This window comes from Scyliorhinus canicula, chromosome 16 (assembly GCF_902713615.1).
Source record: "Scyliorhinus canicula chromosome 16, sScyCan1.1, whole genome shotgun sequence".
NCBI classification, from domain to species: Eukaryota; Metazoa; Chordata; class Chondrichthyes; order Carcharhiniformes; family Scyliorhinidae; genus Scyliorhinus; species Scyliorhinus canicula.
Genome location: NC_052161.1, coordinates 47,281,925 through 47,305,697, shown reverse-complemented (window position 1 = coordinate 47,305,697; position 23,773 = coordinate 47,281,925). Strand labels below are relative to the sequence as shown.

The window sequence follows — 23,773 nt, the reverse complement described above, 5'->3', positions numbered from 1 at the left end:
TGCGGGGATCGGTCGAAAGGTTCATCTGGAGGTGGAAACTGTTCATTGATTTCTTCAAGGAGAATTGCGGGGTCAGCAAAGGAGGGGGGGGGGGGGGGGGGGGGTAAGGGGGTTGAAACAGGGAAGGCAGGATGTGGATGGGATTGGCGTCAGGAGGGCTGGAATGTTGGAGTTGTTTGTTGGGTTGATACATTCTTCTAATGCTCTTTGGTTATTCTTTTGACATTTTGTATATTTATATTTCATTGAAAAGCTTTGAATTAAAATATTTTAAAAATTATTACATTCTCACTGAATAAAAGTTGTGTTGATGATGAAATACCCTCTTAATGATGACAACTCTATTTTAATATGTAAATCGCAGGAAAATAAGATATCCAAGTGGATAATAGAATTTACAATTTTGTGTATAGTTTGAAACTAGGAATCCAGTTTGTTCTGCAGTTAAACAGTGTGTAACTGATAGAATACCACTAGTAACTAGATGAGAGTTAACAATTATTGTCAAAAGGAGAAGAAATTGCTGTGATCCACATCACCTGAGAATGGCACAGGACATTTCATTGCCAATTGCCATAGAGGGGAAGATCATAACTGTGTGGTTGTCACAAAGACACCTATCGTGATTAAGTACCAAAAATCAGAGTGGCAAGCAGTTACTCTGAGAGAAAATACTCAAAGCCTGAGATAGGCCAAAAAGGTCAGAAGACAAGCAATTCATCTGAGAATTACCTTTGCTTCACTACATCTTTTTGCTTTTAGCATCCCTGAAGTGGAAACCCACACGTACCCCAGAAGGAGCAGATGGAAGATGCTTCTTCCCCACAAATACCCACAAATTTTGGCTTCTATGATTCATTGTTAAAAGATAGAATTTGGCTCCAGAGTTTTCAGATGATAACTTTCAATTTATTTGTGGGTCGTGAATGTCACTGACAAGTGGCCACGTTCACAATGGAATGCCGGTGGTGTCGATGATGACCTTGATGTACACGGTGTCGTTCTTCAGGTAGTGGCTCTGGGGCTTCATTTATTGCCCATACCTAATTGTCCTTCAGTAGGTGGTGGTGAGTCGCTTTTTTGAAGCCCTGCAGTCCATGGTGCTGTTAGGGAGGGAGTTCCAGAATTTTGACATAGCAATAATTAAGGAACAGTGCTATAGTTCCAACTCATATGGTTTGTGGCTTGGAGGGACCATGCAGGAATTGGTCTTCACATTCATTTGCTACCCTCGTCCTTATAGGTGATAGGTGTCGGGTTTAGAAGGTGCAGTCGAAGGACCCTTGGCAATTTGCTAAGCACACCTTTGTCGGTGTTATATATTGCTATCAGTGTACAATGCTGGTGGAGAAAGTGGATGTTTAAGGTGGTGGATGGGTGCTGGTCAAGCGGGCTGCTTTGTCCTGAATGGTGTTGAGCTTCTTGAGTGAAGCTGCACTCAACCAGAAAATTGGAGAATATTCCATTACACCCCTGACTTGGGCCTTGTTGATGGTGGACAGGCTTTGAGGAATGTGAGAATGAGTTGCTGTTGCAGAATTTCCAGCCACTGGCCTACTCTTGTAGCCACAGTATTTATATGGCTCGTCCAGTCCAATTTCTGTTCAATGGAAACTCCACAGGATGTCAGTAATGGGGGATTCGAAGATGGTAATGTCATTAAATATCAAGGACAGGTGGTTCAATTCTCTCTTATTCATGCCACTTGTGTGGTCACTTATCAACCCAAGTCTGAACTATTGTCTAGTTTCATACAGGCATGCTTTAGCATCTGAGAAATTGTGAGTTTTGCTGAATACTCTATATAATCATTTCATTTTTTCAATGGGGAGGCAGTGTCATTGTCATTGGTCTAATTAACCAGAGACCCAGAGTAATGCTCTGGGACCCAGATTCAAATCCCGCCACAGCAGATGGTGAAATTTCTATTCAATAAAAATCGAGGAATTAAAAGTCTAATGATGACCATGAAACCATTGGCAATTGTCATAAAAACCCATCTGGTTCACTAATGTCCTTTAGGGAAAGAAATCTGCTGTCCTTACCTGGTCTGGCCGACATGTGACTCCAGACCCACAGCAGTGTGGCTCTTAACTGCCCCCTCAAGGGCAATTAGGGAATGCAATAAATGCTGGCACAGCCTATGTCGCATGGGTCGCATGATGAATAAAAAAATCAATCAGCAAACTTCCCCACAGCTGATCTCATTGGGCAGAATGTTGATGATTAAGCAACTGAAAACGGTTCGGTCGATAGGCCTAATGGCTGAGGAACCTCTGCGGCAATGTCCAGGGGCTGAAATTATTGGTCCCCGACGATTACAACCATCTTTCTTTTTGCGAGGCATAAATCCAACCAGCGGAGAATGTTCTCCCTAATTCACTTTGACTACAATTCCGCCAGGCCTCATTGATACCATACTCGGGTCAGATACAAAATTGATGTCAAGGGCAGTCAGTTATTTTTCCTTCACCCCTGGAATTCAGCCCTTTTGGCCATGTTTGGACCAAGGTAAGGAGGTCTCTAACTGAGCACTGATGAGCAGGTTATTGTTGAGCGAGTGCTGCTTTGTAGCACTTGACAACAGCTGCCATCACTGTGTTGATGATTGAGAGTAGACTGATTGGGCGGTAATTGGCCGAATCGGATTTGCCCAGCCATTTGTAGCCATACTATACCTGAGCAATTTTGAGCAACATTGTCAGGTAGATACCAATGTTGAGGCTTAAATCCCTATTCAATGTAAAAATAAGATTTTACTTCTTAGAGATGCATCAGGAATGTATAATTGTTGTCAAAATGCATGGAAACTAATATTCAGCTGAAGGGTATTATTGCTTTAACAAGATTTTTAAAACCTGCCCAAAACAAATGAGTTGCAGAAACCTTGTTGAAAATTGTACTCCGATAATTATTTTGGACCCCTGTATTTTAGGTACTCCTTTCAGGATGAAGAAGATATGTTCATGGTGGTTGACCTTCTTTTAGGTGGAGACCTTCGCTATCACCTTCAGCAAAATGTCCAGTTTACGGAGGAAGCAATGAAACTTTATATCTGTGAGATGGCCTTGGCCTTGGACTATTTACAAAGCCAACATATTATCCACAGGTAAATGTTGGTAAAAGTGCCATTGATTTAGTTTTATATCCCATTCTGCTTACTGTCGAAAATAAACTTAAGCCCTTTAATATCACAGTATCAGCTGTTCAGTTATTGAAATAACAATTGACAGTGAAATAGTAATTATCATCATTACCATTTTCTTCTCTGCTGAATATATCTAACAAAGGGCTTCTGCACATAGCATTGGCCTAGATCTGTCTCAGCAACATAAATCTTTATGCATATAGCTTCCCATTTGCTTGTGTGTGGTAGAGTTTTTTTTAAATCACACATCTATGACCTTGAATGAATCAATTTCCTGTAAATCAGGCAGCACTTCTTAAAATATTAACCAAACATGTAATGATATACATTGCACAGTGGGATAATTTATTATGGAAAATATATAAAATAAATATAATGAAGCTTTGTGATAGCCGGGATTGAATATTGCAGATTATAAGAAAGAACAGATATTTGGCAATTTTCATAATGTACATCAAGGAAAATTCAAGGAATTAAGCAAAATGGCCAGGGCTCATTCAAGGTAAATTGTAAACAGACAACTTAAGTTGTTTAATTTATATTATTGGGCAATTCAAATCCTTTGGTGGAAAAAGCACAAATTTGAAATATCGGGTGTTGACAGTAGTCTATGGAAGGAATGAGCTCCACACTATCTAGAGATGATTATGGTTTTGCACTGTTATAGCAATTGCGATATTGAGCCTGGCAATAGCAGAAAACGATTATAAGATACGTTCTTCTTTAAGTTAATTGTTTACAAAAATGCATCAAATATTGGCAGTCTCCTGAAGACTATTGGCTGAATTTCTTCTACAGCTGTCCAGGACTGGGGTGAGCACAGTAAGAGGTCTTACAACACCAGGTTAAAGTCCAACAGGTTTGTTTCAAACACTGGCTTTCGGAGCACTGCTCCTTCCTTCCACCTTCCTTCACCTGAGAAAGGAGCAGTGCTCCGAAAGCAAATGTTTGAAACAAACCTGTTGGACTTTAACCTGGTGTTGTCAGACTTCTTACTGTGCTCACCCCAGTCCAATGCTGGCATCTCCACATTCTGGTATATCCAGGTAACCTAGGCAGCCTGAGAAGGAAGACAGAGCTGTCATGCCAACTCCCCGCTATGGTAGGACTCTTTATCGGAAGGGAGGGCTGGCAAATAATACACACATCCATTGGGAGTGTTGTAGTTTGACAAAACTGGCAGCAAAACATTGGGCGCAATTCTCCCAACGGGAATCTAAGTGCTGACGCCAGAGTGAAAACCAGAGTGTTTCACTCCGTCGTCGGAGCCCGCTCACAGCCCCCTATTTTCCCGCCCCCGGAGGGCTAGGAGCGATGTCGCGTCATTTACGCGCGCTAGGCCATGGTGCGCGTAAAAAGCGGCACCACATAAATGGCGCTTGCGCGTTGGCCGTCTTCCCCGAGTCCGCCCTGCAAGAAGATGGCGGATGGATCTTCCGGGGCAGCGGAGGAAAGGAGGTCCTGCCTTAGAGAGGCTGACCTGCCGATCGGTGGTTACCGATCGCGGGCCAGACCCCATCGGAGCCCCCCCCCGGTGCAGGAACACCCCCCCACCCCCCCCCCAGCGTTCCCGCGCAGATCCCGTCGGCAATGACCAGGTGTGGACGGCGCCGGCAGGAACCTGTTGTGTTGGGGCGGCCGCTCGACCCATCCGGGCAGGAGAATCACCGCTCGCCTTTTGCAAATGGTGAGCGGTGATTCTCCGAGCGGCCAGCCGTGATTCTTGCCGCGCTGGTTTGGGGAGGGGGGGTGGGATAATCGCGTGCGGGTGCCAGGGCGGCGTGGCGGGACTCGCGCAGCGCCCCGGCGATTCTCCCACCCGGCGTGGGGGGGGGGAGAATTCCGCCCATTGTATCCATTGTATTTTCTCACCTGGGACGGGTGACACGCTGGCAGCCTACGCTTGCAACAGAATGTTCTATTTATTAGTGATAATGCATTCGCTGAAATACTTGAATTGAATATAGATAAATCTGACAATGGATGTCAATTATGTTTCTGAGGATGCAACAAGGAAGGGGCAAACCGAACTAAAAACTATTAATAATAAGGAAAAGTAGATCTCGCAGACCATATGAAAAGATATTCTTCATTTGTGGATTTATCTTTACTTCTTTTCCAGGGACGTCAAGCCTGACAACATTCTTCTTGATGAGCAAGGTTAGAAAACAGATGCTAATTTGCATTTTGCAACCAGCAACATATGCAGTTTCTTTACTAATGGCATACTTAATGGATTTATCGCTTATGTTTTTCAGCTGTCAGTGAATATTAACCAAAGTATTAGAATTGATTTTTTTTCTGGTCTTTACGTTGTCTGATGCTTCTAATTAAACACACCCATTCTTTCAGGACATGCGCACCTGACAGATTTCAACATAGCAACGATTATTAAAGATGGAGAAAGAGCAACGGCTCTAGCTGGAACAAAGCCATATATGGGTAAGAGTTGTAAGGATGGTGTAAATCTTAAAGAGTTTTTTTTAAGCTTATTTTCCCTTTTCCAATTATAATCTCTCCCCTGGATCCTTCTTGTGCATGATTCCCCAGGAGGGAAAGCAAACAGATGACCAGATCCTAGTAATGGACGGTAAACAGGAGAGTAACCAAGTTTAATGCTGCTCTTTTCAGTGTGATCTCCATTTCACACCGGTATTGGCAATGTAGCAAGTAAGGAAAGCTGTATCTTTATCGTAGAATAATATAGCATGGAAGGAACCTATTCGAACAGTCATGCCTGTGTCAACTCTCAGAAAGAGCTACCAATAAAGTCTCACACCCCTACAGCTCTAATGTGTTTTCCCTTCACAAATATATGTCAAAATCTCTTGTGAAAGTTACTGTTGAATCAGCTTCTGCTGCCCTTTCTGGGAGTGCATTCTGGATCATAACTCACTAATTTAAGAAAAAAAAACATATCCTAAGTTTTTCCCTGTATGTTTTGCTAATGTGTGACCTCTTGTTATCAACTCTCCTGCACGCAAAAATTGATTCTTCCCATCGACTCCATCAAAATATATCCATTTTTTCTTAACCTATTTTTATTCAAGACATTTTTACAAATATCACATCAAAACAAAAGAGAAAAAGGCCATAGATATCAATGCAAAACAGGTATGGAACATTACAGAAGTCATTGCAAACATGGGAACAAATAAGACTGATGAGTTGGGGACAATATCCCCAACATGTTGCCTCCACTGGTACAAATTCATCTGCACCAAAGCAGGATACAGTCAACAGCACAGAGTTACATCACAGCCATAGCTTCAAAATTAACAGAAGAATAAAAAATAGCCCAGAGAACCCCAGAGCTAAGGGAGAATTAAACCGTTACTCACAATGCAATCAAACTTCCTTCCAGGTCCAAGACAGAGCAGACAACCACCATAACCACAAGACGACAAGGACAGGACCGGGTATCATACGTCCAAGGATAACTCAGACCTCAAACTCAGTCTCCCTTAAGAAAATGAAGGAAGAGTAAGGAACAAAGACCCAATCTACCAAACCCCATCCACTGGGGCCCAGATCCAAAGGAGGAAGTGACCACCGCACCATCAATCAAGGACACATCCCTCAGGGGGGTCACCAGGATAACCATGAGGCGTGAGGTCAAGAGGGATATCATCAGATCCCAGCCGGAAATGGGGAACCCCATCCTAGAACAGAGGGGGCTGTCAGGGCACCCCCTGAAGGGTGGGGCGCCCTAGGAGGGAAGGCCAGCCTAACTCTCCCCAGCACCAAGGAACACACCTCGACAACCAGCAGCACTCAAGAAAAGGGTTAGGACTATCATACGACAACTTAGCAAATAGGCCCACTCATTAACCATAACACTGAGACCCCGCCATCTTAACATAATCACAAGTAGCTCGGGAGAAAACCAAGTATAAAGTGAGGGACACAGCTCCGGGGTCTCAGAAGGAAGAAAAAGTATAAAGAGCAAGAACTATCAGAACTAAATCACTCGGATTTAAAAAAAAAGGACATGCTTGGGCACAAGGCTTAATCCGTCCCAAAGTCACTACTCACTTGGGTTCCAGATCCAGGAAAACCAGGCTCCCCCTATGGGCTCTCTGAGAGAGAGAGAAAGCACTCCATTCCTATGGGACAAGAGGATACCAGCACCAAGGGCAGGCCTAGCCCTATAATGTTACAGAACAAAACTCCGGAGAAACTGACCCCAGGAACTTCCACGCAGACCCAACCCTTACACCCCACTGAGGTTGCACCAACCCACATTGTGGGCACCTGGGGAGGGAAAGCCAATCCCAACCAAAGGAAACCTAAAGGAAGAATCAAATATAAGCCATTCGTAGTCAGGATAACATGCAGTCTGTCTGGACCCAAAAAGAAACAAAGAATTTGATGCTATATGCCATAACCTGGGTTAAGCAGGTCATGGGACACACGCTACCCGGTACCGGATCTGCACCTTGACTGATCTGAGCTACAGGGATATGGACCAGTTGCAGGAAGGTGATATAGAAAGGGCACCTGGATGTCCTCGGCTGCCATAGACAAGATGGGCTGAATGGCCTGCTTCTGTCGTCTAACTTTTCTATAATTCTAATGAAACCTTAAGCAGGTCATGGGACACTTATGAGATTGGGGGATTGATATTCCCAAATATGGGAAGTACACAGCCTCCACTGAGGATCAGGGCACCTCCCTAAACATCTTGTATAAAACCAGAGGACCATGAATTATGAGCTGGCTCCTGTAATCGAGCAATTGCAAAGACCACGGACGGCATGGTGACACAGTGGTTAGCAGTGCTGTCTCACAGTGCCAGCAGCCTGGGTTCAATCTCAGGTCACTGTGTGGAGTTTACACTTTCTTCCGTGTTTGCGTGGGTTTCCTCCAGTTTCCTCCCACAGTCCAAAGTTGTGCAGGTTAGGTGGATTGGCCATGCTAAATTGCCCCTAAGTGTCCAAAGGTTAGGTGAGGCTATGGAGATAGGGTGGGAGATTGAGCCTAAGTGAAGTGCTCTTTCAGAGGGTCAGTGCAGACTCGATGGGCTGAATGGCCTCCTTCTGCACTGTAGAGATTCTATGATTCTGTAACCCAAGATGGAAAAATACAATGCAGTCCTCAGGATAAAGACTTCTTCACTGGCGCATGAAGAAAGCCAAACTCAAGGATGAGGCAGGATCCGGATCAATGAGCACTCTGCAGGATCTCTCGAGCATTCCGACGATCGAAGCACCAGACACTATTACTTCCACCATGTTATCTCACCAGAACCCTGGCAGTCAACAATCCTAGCTCCAGCATACAAACACCCTGCAACATTTGGAATTGGGCCTTGATGAACCAATTCAAAGCCGGGATTTTCAGCCAAAACAGCATCTTCGTTGGCAGCCATCATCCATCAATGAACACAGCATGCTTAGGCCATGAGCCCATTCAAAAGTAACCACACCACTGAAGACAGGGCCCCACCCCAACTCCTTCCAGCCGCCATGAACAAACGAGGATATAAGCATTCTAATATAACTTGCTCTATCATGCAGAAACACTGACCAACAATTCTCGGGACATTGTGTAAACTATGTAAACCAAGAAAAGACAAAAGAAATGTACGCAAGGATAAAAAGATGGGATTGAAAGATGAGCAGAGCCGGAGCTCAGGAGAATGGAACCACACCTGCGCTCTCTTCACATGGCCCTTGTACCTCAATTTTAAACACCTTTGTGGCACGTATGTGTTAATATATGATTCTGTAGCTCCGTCAGGCCTGGTGCTCTCTTTGTATTATAGGAAATCCTCACCAACCCACGGTGATTAGACACTCCCTTATCTCTACTCCTTCTGATTTCTCCCATGAAGTTTCTGATCCCCCCCCCCCCCCCCCCCCCCCCCCCGCTCAACCCGACCCACCCAGGCCTGTGATACCCCACTCATCCCTGGGTCTCTGATGTCCTCCACCACTTTCACTCCCTCCCTCCCCCCCTCTATACCTCCGCCCTCCCTCCCCCCCGCCGCATTAATACCGGATTTTAATTACCATTGTTTATTGTAAACTATGCACCAGCCTTTACCTCCTCTATCTTACTACACTTTGCAAGTAAGGTTTTAATTCTGCCTCACCAGTTAAATCCAGATTTGAGCTATTTCACAGGCTTTCCATCATCATATTTTTGGTTAAGTGAATTGTTTGCACAGGGGATTGTCAATTGCAGAATAGGGAACAATTTAACTTGATTTGATTTATTCGTTTTTAGTGGGTGTGTCTTTGTTGAGGTAATGAACTGAGGAATATGCTGATACATTTTGTTACTAATATTGTACACCATGATTTCAAATGGGGGGAACGGTAGCACAGTGGTTAGCACTGTTGCTTCACAGTGCCAGGATCCCAGCTTGGATTTCCGGCTTGGGTCACTCTCTGTGCGGAGCCTGCACGTACTCCCTGTGTCTGCGTGGGTTTTCTCCGGGCGCTCCTGTTTCCTCCCGCAGTCCAGAAATGTGCAGGTTAGGCGGATTGGCCATGCTAAAATTGTTCTTAGGTTAGGTGGGGTTACTGGCTTGCGGGGATAGGGTGGAGGTGTGCACTTAAGTGGGTGCTTTTTCAAGAGCCGGTGCAGACTCAATGGACCGAATGGCCTCCTTCTGCACTGTAAATTCTATGATTCTCAATGTACCCAAATAGGCACCAGAGTGTGGCGACTAGGGGATTTTCACAGTAACTTCATTGCAGTGTTAATGTAAGCCTACTTGTGACAATAATGATAAAGATTATTATTATCTCACAAGTACTGGCTCTTTTGGGCCAGGTGAAGCTTGGGGTGGACTAGAAGCAAATGTATTAGTGGAAGAGTTATTGCTGCACTGTTTTGTGACAGAGAAACACATTCCTACTGTCCTTGCAGCATCTCTCAACATCAAAACTCATATTTCCCCATATAAATAAATACCACCCATGTATCACGTTTTTTCATATTTAACATAATGACTCCATAAGCACCTTCGTAAACTTGCACATTTCTTATGATAGTAGTGCACTAAACTTCTGCAACTACAAATACTGTTATAACAAATTGAAATGGTTCAACGCATAGGAAAATATTTCATTCCTGTTAGATTAAGTCAGGGAATTGTTGAATGATTTTGTTTAACCAGTAATTAGTTGACTGTGAATTCCTGAAGTGTATCTACTATTGAGTCATAGAATCATACAGCACAGAAAAAGCCCTTTGGCCCATCACGTCTGGCTGGTCAAAAATAACCACCTAACTATTCTAATCCCATTTTCCAGCACTTGACCATAGCCTTGTATGCCCTGGGATTGCAAGGGAGCACCAAATACTTCCTGAATGTTATGAGGGTCTCTGCCTCCACCACCCTTTCGGGCAGAGAATTACAAACTCCCATCACCCTCTGGGTAAAAAGGATTTTCCTCACATCCCCTCTAAACCTCCTGCCCCTTACCTTAAACCTATGCCCCCTGGTCATTGACTCCTCCACCAAGGCAAAATGTTTGTTCCTGTCTACTGTATCTATGCCACTCATAATTTTCTACACCTCAATCATGTCCCCCCTCAGTCTCCTCTGCTCCAAGGAAAACAATCCAAGTCTATCCAATTTCTGTTCATACCTAACACTCTCCAGCCCAGGCAACATCCTGGTAAATCTCCTCCGCACCCTTTCCAGTGTTATCACATCCCTCCTATAATGTGGATTCTGGAACTCCACACAGTACGTTAGCTGTGGCCGTTTTATACAGTTCCAGCATAAACTCCCTGCTCTTAAACGTTATGCCTCGGTTAATATAGGCAAGTATACCGTATGCCTTCTTAACCACTGTATCCTCCTGCTCTGCTACCTTAAGGGGCCAGTGCACACCAAGATCCCTCTGATCCTTGTTGCTTTCCTTGGTTCAATTGTTTATCATGTATTCATTTGCATGTTGGTCCTGTCCAAGTGCATCACCTCATAATTATCCGGATTGACCACCGATTTTCATATCAAACTTATTGATCAACTCTCCTACATTCAGATCTAAATCATTTATATAAACCACAAACAGCACAGGCCCCAACACTGGACACAGGCTTCCTGTCAGAAAAACACCTGTCGACCATCACCCTCTGCTTCCTGCCACTCAGCCAATTTTGGATACTATTTACTTAATTTCCTTGGATCCCATGCTCTCTTGCCTTCGCCATCAGTCTCCCACATAGTACCTTGCTGAAATCCAAATAGACTATGGGTGGGATTTACCGGCTGTTGATGCCGGCGGGAAATTCCAGGGTTTCCCAGCGACGCGGGATGTTTCCCGTTGACAACGGTGGACCAATAGATCCCACCAGCAGGATGCCCACTTCGCCGAAAAACACGCGGTGGGCGGGTGGGAAAATCCCATCTTATGTCAAATGCATTCCGCTCATCTACACACCTGGTCGCCTCTTCGAAAAGTTCAATCAAGTTGGTCAGACATGACCTCCCCTTAACAAAACTATGCTGACTGTTCTTGATTAATCCCTGCCGTTCCAAATGCAGATGAATTCTGTCTCTCAGAATTGTTTCCCCACCACTGAGGTTAGACTGAATGACCTGTGAGTTCCTGGTTTATCCCTTTCTCCCTTTTTGAATAATGGCTATCCTCCAGTCCTTCAGGACCTCTCCTGTGGTCAGAGAGGAATTTAAAATTATTGCCAGCACCCCCACTATTTTCTCCCTTGCCTCACTCAGCAGCCTGGAATACATTTAATCGGGCCCTGAAAGTTAAAAACACCCACTATCACTACACTTCTCTGAAATTTGCCTCCATATCTGCTCTTTTATTTTTCTTGGACTGTTGGGGGCCTATAGAACACTCAGCAATGTGATTGCTCCTTTTTGGATTTCAAGTTCTCCCTATGTGGCCTCAGTTGAAGAGCCTTTTAAGATGTCATCCTTCCAGACTGCTGTAATTGATTCCCTGATCAAAATTGTGACACACCCTCTCCTTTACCTCCTTCCTTATCTCGCTTGACGATTCTGTATCCTGGAATATTGAGCTGCCAATCCTGCCCATCACTCAGCCATGTCTCAGCGACAGCAATATTTTAATTTGTGCCCTCAATTCATCTGACTTGTTCTTCAGACTCCTCGCATTAAAATAAATACCATCCAATTTTGCCAAACTCCCTTGTGACTTAACTGATCTAGACATTCTGTGCATTCTTGACTCATTTGATGTCTCCTCTAATTTTGGCTGTGCATCTATCTCTGCTAAACCTTCTCTCAGGATCCTGAGCCCATGCCAAGTTATGATGTGGAGATGCCAGCGTTGGACTGGGGTGAGCACAGTAAGAAGTCTTACAACACCAGGTTAAAGTCCAACAGGTTTGTTTTGAATCACTAGTTTTCGGACCACTGCTCCTTCCTCTGTTCACCTGTTCGAAACAAACCTGTTGGAATTTACCTGGTGTAAGACTTCTTACCATGCCAAGTTAGTTTAAACCCTCCCCAACAGCACCAGCAAACCTCCCTGCAATAACACTGGTCCCATTTCGGTTCAGGTGTAAATCGTCCGCCTTGTACACATCCCAAAAAATGGCCCCAATGTTTCAGAAATCTAAAGCCTCCCTCCTGCACCATCTCTCCAGCCATGCATTAATCTGGACTAACCTCCTATTTCTATACTCACTAGCTCATGGCACCGGAAGTAATCCAGAGATTACTACCTTCTGGTTCCTGTTTTTTAATCTACTTCCTAGCCCTCATCCCTATGGCTGGCATATTCTGCAAAATTGCAATTGTTGAAGTCTGTATAGTATTTCTTCATTCATGCCTTATGTTATTTGCATGCGGTCATATTTACTATTTAATTAGAAGTTTGGATGACAAAGTAAATTGATTCTGTTCATCAAATTTATTTCTTTGTTGTTTGTAGCTCCGGAGATTTTTCACTCCTTTGTCAATGGTGGCACTGGATACTCGTTTGAAGTAGATTGGTGGTCACTAGGAGTCACTGCGTATGAACTTCTTCGAGGATGGGTACAGTCATCTTCAATTTGTCCATTTTTAGTTACTTTCTGTTGGTGATACCCGCATTTTACTCTGATGATGATAAAGGTTTATTTTGTTTTTCTAGAGGCCCTATGACATCCATTCCAGTGTTACAGTTGAATCCCTCATTCAGTTATTCAGTACAGTGAGTGTTCAATACTCCTCGACTTGGACAAAGGAAGTTGTTACATTGTTAAGAAAGGTAAGATGCGATTGCTGAATCCAAGTTCCATAAATTCAATTCTATAACAGGTTACATACCTACACCCTAGGCGAAATCAAGGGTGCCATTCTGAACAGATATTACAGGTAGAAAATACCATTACAAGGTAATTGGGTTCTGGGTTTTATACAGAAAGACATTGAATAAAGAAACCGGGGGCAGGATTCTCCAACCCCCCGCCGGGTCGGAGAATCGCCAGGGGCCGGCGTCAATCCCGCCCCCGCCGTGTCCCGAATTCTCCGCCACCTGAGATTCGGCGAGGCGGGAATCGCGCCACGCCAGTCGGCGGCCCCCCGCTGCGATTCTCCGGCCTGCGATAGGCCGAAGTCCCGCCGCTGACAAGCCTCTCCCGCCGGCGGGAATCAAAACACCTACCTGACCGGCGGGATTGGCGGCGCAGGCGGGCGCTGGGGTCCTGGGGTGGGGGGGGGGGGGGGGAGCTGATTTGTCCTGTTATGCCTCACCATTGCACCTTTGTGTCTAATGATTGTTTAGGACCATGGTTTTAAACTTTGCCAACTTTCTTAGGACAGAAAATTTTAATCTCGTCAAACTCTGGAGTGACGGCATCTACATTTTCCACAAGATTGACGGAGTGAAACATGTGTTCACCGCTCTATGTCTCATTGTGCACATCATTGTAATTTTCTGGTTTGTCAGTCACCTCATATATATGTTTCAGATGGGATAGCAGATAATCATTCTCATTGCTTGAAGGTATCTATTGTGTCTGGTCTGTTTGAATCAGTGCATGGCTCTTTGCAGCTACATCAGCCTTTGCTCTAGTGTAATGCTCCAGTGCTAATGGCCCTTTCTACCACGTGCCTTGCGGAATTGGTGGAAAGCTGGGCATTTCCTCGATGCATGCAGAAGGCGTCAGCTTCCACATGTCTTGCTAGGTTTAGATGTTCTTGTGAACGTATCAACAATTGGGGTTGTACTTAAGAACTATAAACTTTATTGACCTGCAAAGATCATATCATACTGACATTCATCCTTGAGTAGCTCTTCAATGCTACACATTTTAGGCTTGTCCAGCAGATCTTGATGGAATGCTTCCATGGAAGTGAATGTGATCACCAACTCAACAACTGTCTGCTAGCTCTGCATTTAAAAACATAATCGGCAGAATTCTCCCATCGGGCGACAAACAGCCGACGCCGGAGTGAAACCCGGAGTGTTTCACTCCGGCATCGGAGGCCGCTCCTCGCCCCCTATTCTCCGCCCCCCCGGGGGGGCTAGAAGCGGCGGCGCGTGAATCTCGGGCGCCGGGAATGGCGCGGCCGGCAGCGCCTAAGTGACGTCAGCCGCGCATGTGTAGGTTTGCCGGTGCCAACCCACGCATGCGCAGTTGCCGTCTTCCCCTCCGCTGCCCCGCAAGACATGGCGGCTTGATCTTGCGGGGCGGCAGAGGGAAAAGAGTGCGTCTTTTAGAGACGCCGGCCCAACGATCTCCGTGCATCTCCTGAGCACGCCCGTGGTGCTCAATCCTCCCTCCGCCCTCCACAGGCCCCACAAACACCGGTCGCGCGCTGTTCACGCCGACAGCGACCAGGTGTGGTTGGCGCCGGCGTGAACCGGTCGGGTTCGGCAGACCGCTCGGCCCATACGGACCGGAGAATTGCCGGTCGCCGTGAGAAACGGCGAGCGGCGATTCTCCGAGCGGCCTGTTGAAAAACGCGATACGCCATTTTGGGGGGGGGGGGTGGGAGAATCGCGGGGGGTGCCAGGGTGGCATGTCGTGATTCGCCTGGCTCTCCCGCGACTCTCCCCCCCCGCCGTGGGGAGCGGAGAATCGCGCCCCATATCTCTGCACCTGCTGACAAAGTGGTCTCTGGATTCTGTAGGCTGCTGTAAAAACGGCATGAACGTCAATGAATGCACAAGTTTAACCTGATTCTGAAGTGGTTTTCCAGTGTAGTCCATAGACGGGATTCTCTGTCCCACCACACCAATTTTCTGTGCCACCGGCAGCGGGATCCTTCCTCCCGGCAGCCGGCTAATGGAGTCTCCCATTGTGGGCACCCCCCACGCCATCGGGAAATCTGCGGGTGTGAGTGCACAGCGGCAAAATGGAGGGTTCCGCTGACGGGGAATCCAGCTGCATATTTTTTGGGGATCATTTAGTTCTTCTGCTGTTACTCCCTATGTGTTCCGCTTGCATAAGACTTCATTCCCAACTGTTCGGCAAACATTTAAGGCTTGCTTGTCTGGTTCAGACACAATTGAAGTTCAAACTCTCTCTTTTTCCCTTTCCTCACTCTCTTTTTGTTTTGCCAGAACTATTCTTTCTTTTTCCTGCATTTCGTATTCAAGCTGCTTTAATTCTTTTTCATGTTCCTGTTGATTAACTTGTAACTCAATTTTTTCCATTTCTAATGAGCCAGACTGTATCTCAGGCAATTTTAAATGCTCAGCTACCGCCGTAAGTACCTCTTCTTTTCGTGTGCTGTTAGGTAACGCTAACTGCAATGTTTTTGCCAAATCTAAAAGCCTTTTTTTAGTCTCTGTTCGTAAGGTACTGCGTGTGACTTTCTCCGCCCCCAAAATCTTCCGAGTCTCTGAAAGAGCCATTGTCCACAACATGCTCCCTACGTAAACAGGAATACCACACCTGAAAATCAAACACAAATATGCACACCCCTCGCTGTCTTTAAGTTCACTAAGCCAACCCAATCACAAAAGATAGACTTTTATCCCGGACAAGCCCCCAGATTATTATGGGCCAGGGTTTAGAGAACACTAAAGTATATTATGAAGTTCACCTGGCCCACAACCTTTAATAGATTTTGGTAATGGGGAGCACAAGAGCCCACTCTACAGGTGTGAAGCAACAGAGAACTAAAAGTATTTTTAAACAAAAACAATGTTTATTCTGTGAATCCAGTTAACATTTTATAAACCCACAGTAAACATCTTACCAACTCGAAAGATTGTAGAGGAGTTACTTAAACTCTTTACTAGACATGGGCTATCCACAGAAGTACAATCGGATCAAGAATCAAATTTTACCTCAAAGTTATTCAAAGAAATTATGGATATCTTAGGAATAAAACAATTTAAATCAACTGCGTACCATCCAGAATTGCAGGGAGCATTAGAAAGGTGGCATCAGACCACTAGGGAAGTATAGTGTATGTCTCATGGAGGGAAAAAGTCACTTTCATCTGTGTGATGCTCTCTCTTTGGGCACACTCCAGAATGGTAGCTATGAATACTCGGAAGCCCTGTTCCTTTTTAAGAGCAAAAAAACTTAAACTGCCTGTTAGAATAAATCATAAGAACAAAAAAACCACGTAGGGCACCTGGTAAGCACCGTTAGCCTGGGCTATTTTTAGTACAAGACATCAACACTCAAATAAAATTTCTTGTAACATATTGTGTGCAAAGTAAGGCACGCAGTACAGAAATCAATCTGCAATGCGTACAGTGCTACTGAGACTTGGTTACACTGCTCATCATGGGGGGCCCTTGATGTGAGCGCGGGGGTGGCTGCTTTTTTGCAAGCTCTGGCCCCACTCATCCTCCAATCTTTGTGTATATTCTGATGCGCATCTCTTATTGCCTTAATTAGTAAGTTTGATTAACTCTGATTAGTAAGTTTGCGGACGACACAACGGTTGGTGGAAATGCGGATAGCGATGAGGACTGTCAGAGGATACAGCAGGATTTAGATTGTTTGGAGACTTGGGCGGAGAGATGGCAGATGAAGTTTAATCTGGCCAAATGTGAGGTAATGCATTTTGGAAGGTCTAATACAGGTAGGGAATATACAGTGAATGGTAGAACCCCCAAGAGTATTGACAGTCAGAGAGATCTAGGTGTACAGGTCCGCAGGTCACTGAAAAGGGCAACACAGGTGGAGAAGGTAGTCAAGAAGGCATACGCCATGCTTGCCTTCATTGGCCGGGGCATTGAGTATAAGAATTGGCAAGTCATGTTGCAGCTGTATAGAACCTTAGTTCGGCCACACTTGGAGTATAGTGTTCAGTTCTGGTCGCCACACTACCAGAGGGATGTGGAGGCTTTAGAAAGGGTGCGGAAGAGATTTGCCAGGATGTTGCCTGGTATGGAAGGCAAGAGCTATGAGGAGCGGTTGAATAAACTTGTTTGTTCTCACTAGAATGACGGAGGTTGAGGGGCTACCTGATAGAGGTCTACAAAATTATGAGGGGCATAGACAGAGTGGATAGTCAGAGACTTTTCCCCAGGGTAGAGGGATCAATTACTAGGGGGCATAGGTTTAAGATGCGAGGGGCAGGGTTTAAAGGTGATGTACGAGGTAAGTTTTTTACACAGATGGTAATGGGTGCCTGGAACTCACGGAGTAAGTGGTGGAACCAGGGACTATAGTGACGTTCAAGGGGCATCTTGACAAATACATGAATAGAATGGGAATAGAGGGATACGGACCCAGGAAGTGTAGAAGATTTTAGTTTAGATGGGTAGCATGGTCGGTGCAGGCTTGGAGGGCCGAAGGGCCTGTTCCTGTGCTGTACTTTTCTTCGTTCTTTGTTCTAAAGACAATGTTGAGGGCTTATTGTCACGATTATGCAGAGGATTGGGATAAATTAATTCCGTTTGTACTGTTTGCAGTTAGGGATGCACCTAATCAGTCAACCAAATTCAGTCCTTTTGAACTAATGTTTGATCATGAGGTAAGAGGACTACTTAAATTGATTAAGGAAAAATTGATGAGTGAGCAGAACTTATATTATTGGGTTACATGTCAAATTTTAGGGAACGATTAAATAGAGCAGGGGAATTGGTGAGACAACATTTAAAGGTTGTACAACGTGATGAAACGGGAAGCGGACAAGAAAGCAAAAGTTTGTCGTTTTGCCAGGGGAGATAAAGTTTTAGTATTGTTACCAGTAGAAGGTGAACCTTGGATCAGTCCTTTGATGCAAAACCTATACTCTACTTATCAGTAATGCTGTGAAGTTGCTGTCCCATTCTGCTGATGATATTGTCCTTTCAGACGGAGAATGAAACCGTCATGTCTCTCAGTGATCTTCCCTAAGGCTAGCGATTCTGTGGGAGACAGAATCCCTGTGGAGGGAGAAGAGTTGGAGTTGGGTAGAATCTGTACTTGTAAAAAGGGATCTATATGCTCTCAAAGGCAAAGGGTTGCACAGCAATTGCCCAAAAGTGCTCTGAGCTGGGAACCAGCCGAAAATGTGATTTAGATTGCAAACTTGGGATGGTTCTGGCTTTGTCACACAAATAGTTACCGAGAAAAGGTCAGAATTAAAACTTCTTCTAACTTCTGGGTAACGACACAGACCTCACCACAGGACACCCCCCCCCCCCCCCCCCCATCCTTCCATCAATCTCCGGGGTCTCCCCCACCCCCCAACTACCCCTCCCACAGGACCCCACCCCCAACTACCCCTCCCATGAAACCACCCCTCCCCCCAGCCCTTGCCTAATCCCTCTCTCCATGTTGTTCCCCAATCCCCACTTATCTCCCCCTGGCTCCCTATGAGATTTCTCCTCACCCAACTCCTTCACCACTCCTGCCATGATGATCCAACCTCCTCCAAGGTCCAAGCCCCCACCCCATCCTCCATGTCACACTCCAGTGGCATCTGACCCCCTCCCGATGTCCCTTTAAACTCCCATACAGCAGCTAGTGCGTTAAAAAGGGGGGTATGCCTTGTTTTCCACTCAATGGTACAGCGCTGCGATGGAGTTTTCCAATGACTGCAACACTCCCTATTTCTGGTAATGCCTGGTTAGAAGATCCAGCTAGAATGAAGGAAAATCATTTGGGCGTGGTGGGGCAATCCAATGATGATTGCCACTTAACGGACCATCATGGCCGTTATTATCTAACCGTACTGAGGTTTCTGGCAGTGATGCAGTGGTAAGCATATTTGGTCAAGTTGGTGGCTAGAATCAGAATGAATGCATGGAAGAACTTTGAGCCAGTTAATCCTTTGGCACATGTTGATGAGCACAAATAAACTGGTATAATCAAGAACATAAATAATGGGAACTGAAAAAATGAACTGTATAATAATATTACAAGTTTATTTCCTTTGTAGCAAGCAGCGTGCAATATTCTGCAGCAGTATTGGAGAAAATCTAAATTTTACAATGGGAGTGGGAAATAGCTGACAGAGAACAATAGACCATAGGCCAAATATCAACTGCGAGATGTGCTGTCCAAGGTGAAAGAGCAGAATGATTAGAGATCAGGAAAATGCAACTCTATTCCTTGTATGCAAAAATATAAATACAGAACTTTTAAAGATGTTTTCTTTCACGCGATATAGATGACGCTGGCTAGGCCCACAGTTGTTGGCCATCCTTAATTGCCCCTCTGTAGGTGGTGGTGAGTCATTTGGGCAGCACGGTAGCATTGTGGATAGCACAATCGCTTCACAGCTCCAGGGTCCCAGGTTCGATTCCGGCTTGGGTCACTGTCTGTGCGGAGTCTGCACATCCTCCCCGTGTGTGCGTGGGTTTCCTCCGGGTGCTCCGGTTTCCTCCCACAGTCACAAAGATGTGCAGGTTAGGTGGATTGGCCATGATAAATTGCCCTTAGTGTCCAAAATTGCCCTTAGTGTTGGGTGGGGTTACTGGGTTATGGGGATAGGGTGGAGGTGTTGACCTTGGGTAGGGTGCTCTTTACAAGAGCCGGTGCAGACTCGATGGGCCGAATGGCCTCCTTCTGCACTGTAAATTCTATGATCTATGATCTATTACATTGAACTGCCGATCATCATGAGCTGCAGAGTGAGTAGCAACCACCAGAGCCAAAGTTATAAGACATCGCCGGTCATCACAGTTGTATCTATTGCAACGTTTTATGCAACTTTAAAGGATGCTGAAAAATTAGGTCCTGTTTTGCGTGACTGCAGGAGAGTAAATTTTGTAATTTGCCTTCAGAAATGTTTTAATCTTGGCACCATATTTTCTCAAGTACATTGCAAATCTGTTTTTTTTATTAGAAAAGGGATTGTTGAATCAACTGGGACTTTCTCTTCAAAGTTAAGAATTTTAATCTATTTGAAGTATTTTAGTTAAAGTTTTAATTACCCAGAGAATTGGTCGGACCCCAGCTGCGTCTCCCTGTTATTGGAAGTGGAAAACTGGGTCATTCTTCCCCAACAGTGGAAACTCCATTTCAACATTCTAATTATTTCTTAACTATTTTTAAAATTGTGGCTTGTAATTATAAATCATGTAGATTTAGTTTAATCAACAGAGAAGTAATAGTGTCATGATTCTGAGCCTCCTGTGGTTCTGATTTGGATTCCATAATGTTAATGAACAAAGATGAAACAAACTTAAACACTAAGTGCATCATTTAACAAATTTGCAAACCCATTGCAGTGTCTTGCGTGCCGCAAAAAACAGATTGATTTTTGGGTGCGTATTACTCTCAATTTTTCACCCATCAGTTTTAATGGATGAAATATTTTGGGGTGGGGGGATTTTATCAAATTTCGGACATCTGTTAATAGGAGGTAACACTCCATGCCAGGACCACAGCCGTAAAATAGCTGCTAAAATGTTTGAAATGCGATCTATATCCAGTCGTGTGTAGCTGATAGTCATCCTAACCTGTAAACTTCAAAGTAAAAATGCTTCTGAAGACTACCAGCTAATACCATTGCATAGACACTGAAGTATCATTGAAAAACAGTTATATATAATATCTGTTGATGTGTTATCTGTGCTGGTCTAACATCGACTGCAACTGGATGCAGTAAAAAGAAAAACAGGCTTCCGACACGGGAGATGGTCCAACAATGTTTTATTGAACCTGTTAATTGCTGTACATAATCTGCTGTGGGTTGACACTCTATTAACCTAACTGATAACCTCCTACTGGCTTGACCAGACTAGCTCTCTACCACATGGTGATGATGTTCATTGGCTTGTGCACTGTGACTATCTCCCTCGCCATGTCCTGTGAGAGAGGGAGAGCCTTAATGCCCCTTAATGGGGAATGAATGAACATATGTACATGGGAAGGTGTCTATCGTGCAGATACAGAGCAAACTGAACAAAATTTACAAGATTTAAGTCTATAAATTCAGTCTTTGTGGTGGACGATGAATTCTTTTCAATCACCGCAGAGGTGGAAGGGGGGGACGTCGGCACCTGGACAGGCAGGATGGCTGCCATCTCGGTGACCTTGTGGACAGGTGGGATCGCTGCTGGATCGGTGGCCTCATGGTGCAAGACATCCGGAGGAAGCATGATGACATGCGGAGAGGTGCGGTCGGGTGATGGGCAGGGAACTTTACGCAGGGCCCTCCTGTTGCGCCATGAAATGGAGCCATCAGCCATTTGGACAACGAAAGACCCGGGAGCAGCCTGTCTGACGACAACAGCTGGGGCTGACCAACCTCCTTCAGGCAGCTGAACGCGAACAACATCGTCTGGAGCCAGCGCAGGCAGATCCGTGGCATGAGCATCATACGTGATCTTTTGCTGGTCCCTGGATCACTGCACCTTCTGCAGCACCGTGAGGTGGTCAAGGTCTGGAACATGGATGGCTGGAACAGTTGTCCTCAGGTTGCGTTCATGAGCAACTGCGCCGGAGACAAACCAGTCGACAGAGGGGGTGCCCTGTATGCCAATAGTGCCAGGTTGAAATCCGAGGCTGAGTCTGCAGCCTTGCACAGCAACCGCTTGACAATATGGACCCCTTTCTCAGCCTTCCCGTTTGATTGCGGGTAATTGGGACTGGATGTGATATGACTAAAGTGATAGGATCGTACAAAGTTGAACCACTCTTGGCTGTAGAAACATGGACCATTGTCACTCATTGCCGTGAGTGGTATCCCATGCCTGGCAAACGACTCTTTGCAGGCTTTGATGACGGACTTGGACGTGAGGTCCGACAGTTTCACCACTTCCGGGTAGTTGGAGAAGTAGTCAACCAGGAGCACGTAATCACATCCATTGGCGTGAAAGAGGTTTATCCCCACCTTGGACCACGGAGAGGTCACAATCTCGTGCTGTTCCAGCGTTTCCTTGGGCTGAGCTGGTTGAAATTTCTCACATGTTGTGCAGTTGAGGACTGTGTTGGCAATGTCCTGGCTGATGCCAGGCCAGTAAACTGCCTGCCGAGCTCTGCGTCGACATTTCTTGACCCCCAGGTGACCTTCATGGATCTGCCTGAGCACCATGTTTTGCATGCTTTGGGGAATGACGATTCTATCTAATTTAAGAAGGATTCCCTCAACAACCGTAAGCTCGGCCTTAACGTTGAAGAACTGGGGGCACTGCCCCTTTTGCCAGCCATGGGCGAGGTACTTCATCATGCGCTGCAGTAGGAGATCTTTGGCAGTTTCTTCGCGTATTTGTATAACTCGTTCATCAGTGGCTGGCAAGTTGCTGGCACACAACTGCACCTGTGCTTCAATGTGTCAAATGACGTCGCCCTGTTCACATGGCATGGTGACAGATCGGGATAGGGCATCCGCAACGATCAGCTCCTTACCCGGTGTGTAGACGAGTTCAAAGTCATATAGACGGAGATGAAGAAGAATTCGCTGCAGCCGAGATGTCTTGTCAATTAAATCCTTTTGGATTATGTGGACTAAAGGCCTGAGGTCTGTTTCCACCGTGAACTTTGGCAGGCCATATACGTAGTCATGAAACCTGACTATTCCTGTCAGGAGACCCAAGCACTCCTTTTCGATCTGGGCATACCGTCGTTCGGTCGGAGTCATGGCCCTGGAGGAGTATGCCATTGGAGCCCAGGACGAGGAGTCGTCTCGCTGGAGGAGCACCGCCCACAATGCTGTCCTGGCTTGCGTCTGGGGATATCTTGGTATCCTTGGTTGGGTCAAAGAATGCCAGTACTGGGGCTGTGGTGAGCTTCGCCTTAAGCTCAAGCCACTCCGCTTGATGTGCGGGAAGCCACTGGAACACTGTTGACTTTTTTACGAGATGCTGGAGGGCTGTGGTGTGGGATGCCATGTTGGGAATGAATTTCCCGAGAAAATTCACCATCCCGAGGAAACGGAAGACCGTCTTTTTGTCCTCTGGGGTCTTCATGGCATTGATTGCCAGCAACCTGTCAGCGTCAGGTTGTACGCCCTGCTGTGAAATGTGGTCACCCAGAAACTTGATAGTGGACCTACCAAATGGGCATTTGGCCCTGTTGAGCTGGTGGCCGTTTTCATGAATCCGCTGGAAAACTTGTTTGAGGCGAGCAATGTGATCCTCGGCCGTTGTGGACCAGATGCTCACGTCGTCCACATAGACTCGCACCCCTCGATGCCCTCCATCATTTGCTCCATTATGCGATGAAATACTTCTGATATGATACCAAAAGGCATGTAGTTGTAGCAATACCTGCCGAACGGAGTGTTAAACGTGCAAAGCTTCCGACTGGACTCGTCCAGCTGTATCTGCCAGAACCCACGGG

General features: G+C 45.7%; 1 protein-coding gene across 2 annotated transcripts in view; it reads left to right on the top strand.

The window, feature by feature from the left end:
- The window catches only part of LOC119979630 (serine/threonine-protein kinase 32C), a 428,471-nt gene that overhangs the window by 353,678 nt on the left and 51,020 nt on the right, over positions 1–23,773 (top strand). For both annotated transcript variants that reach the window (XM_038822141.1, XM_038822143.1), the window contains exons 4-8: positions 2,936–3,109; positions 5,271–5,308; positions 5,501–5,590; positions 13,036–13,139; positions 13,237–13,353. In XM_038822141.1, the coding sequence (XP_038678069.1) occupies positions 2,936–3,109; positions 5,271–5,308; positions 5,501–5,590; positions 13,036–13,139; positions 13,237–13,353 (523 nt within the window). The remainder of the gene's footprint in view (positions 1–2,935; positions 3,110–5,270; positions 5,309–5,500; positions 5,591–13,035; positions 13,140–13,236; positions 13,354–23,773) is intronic.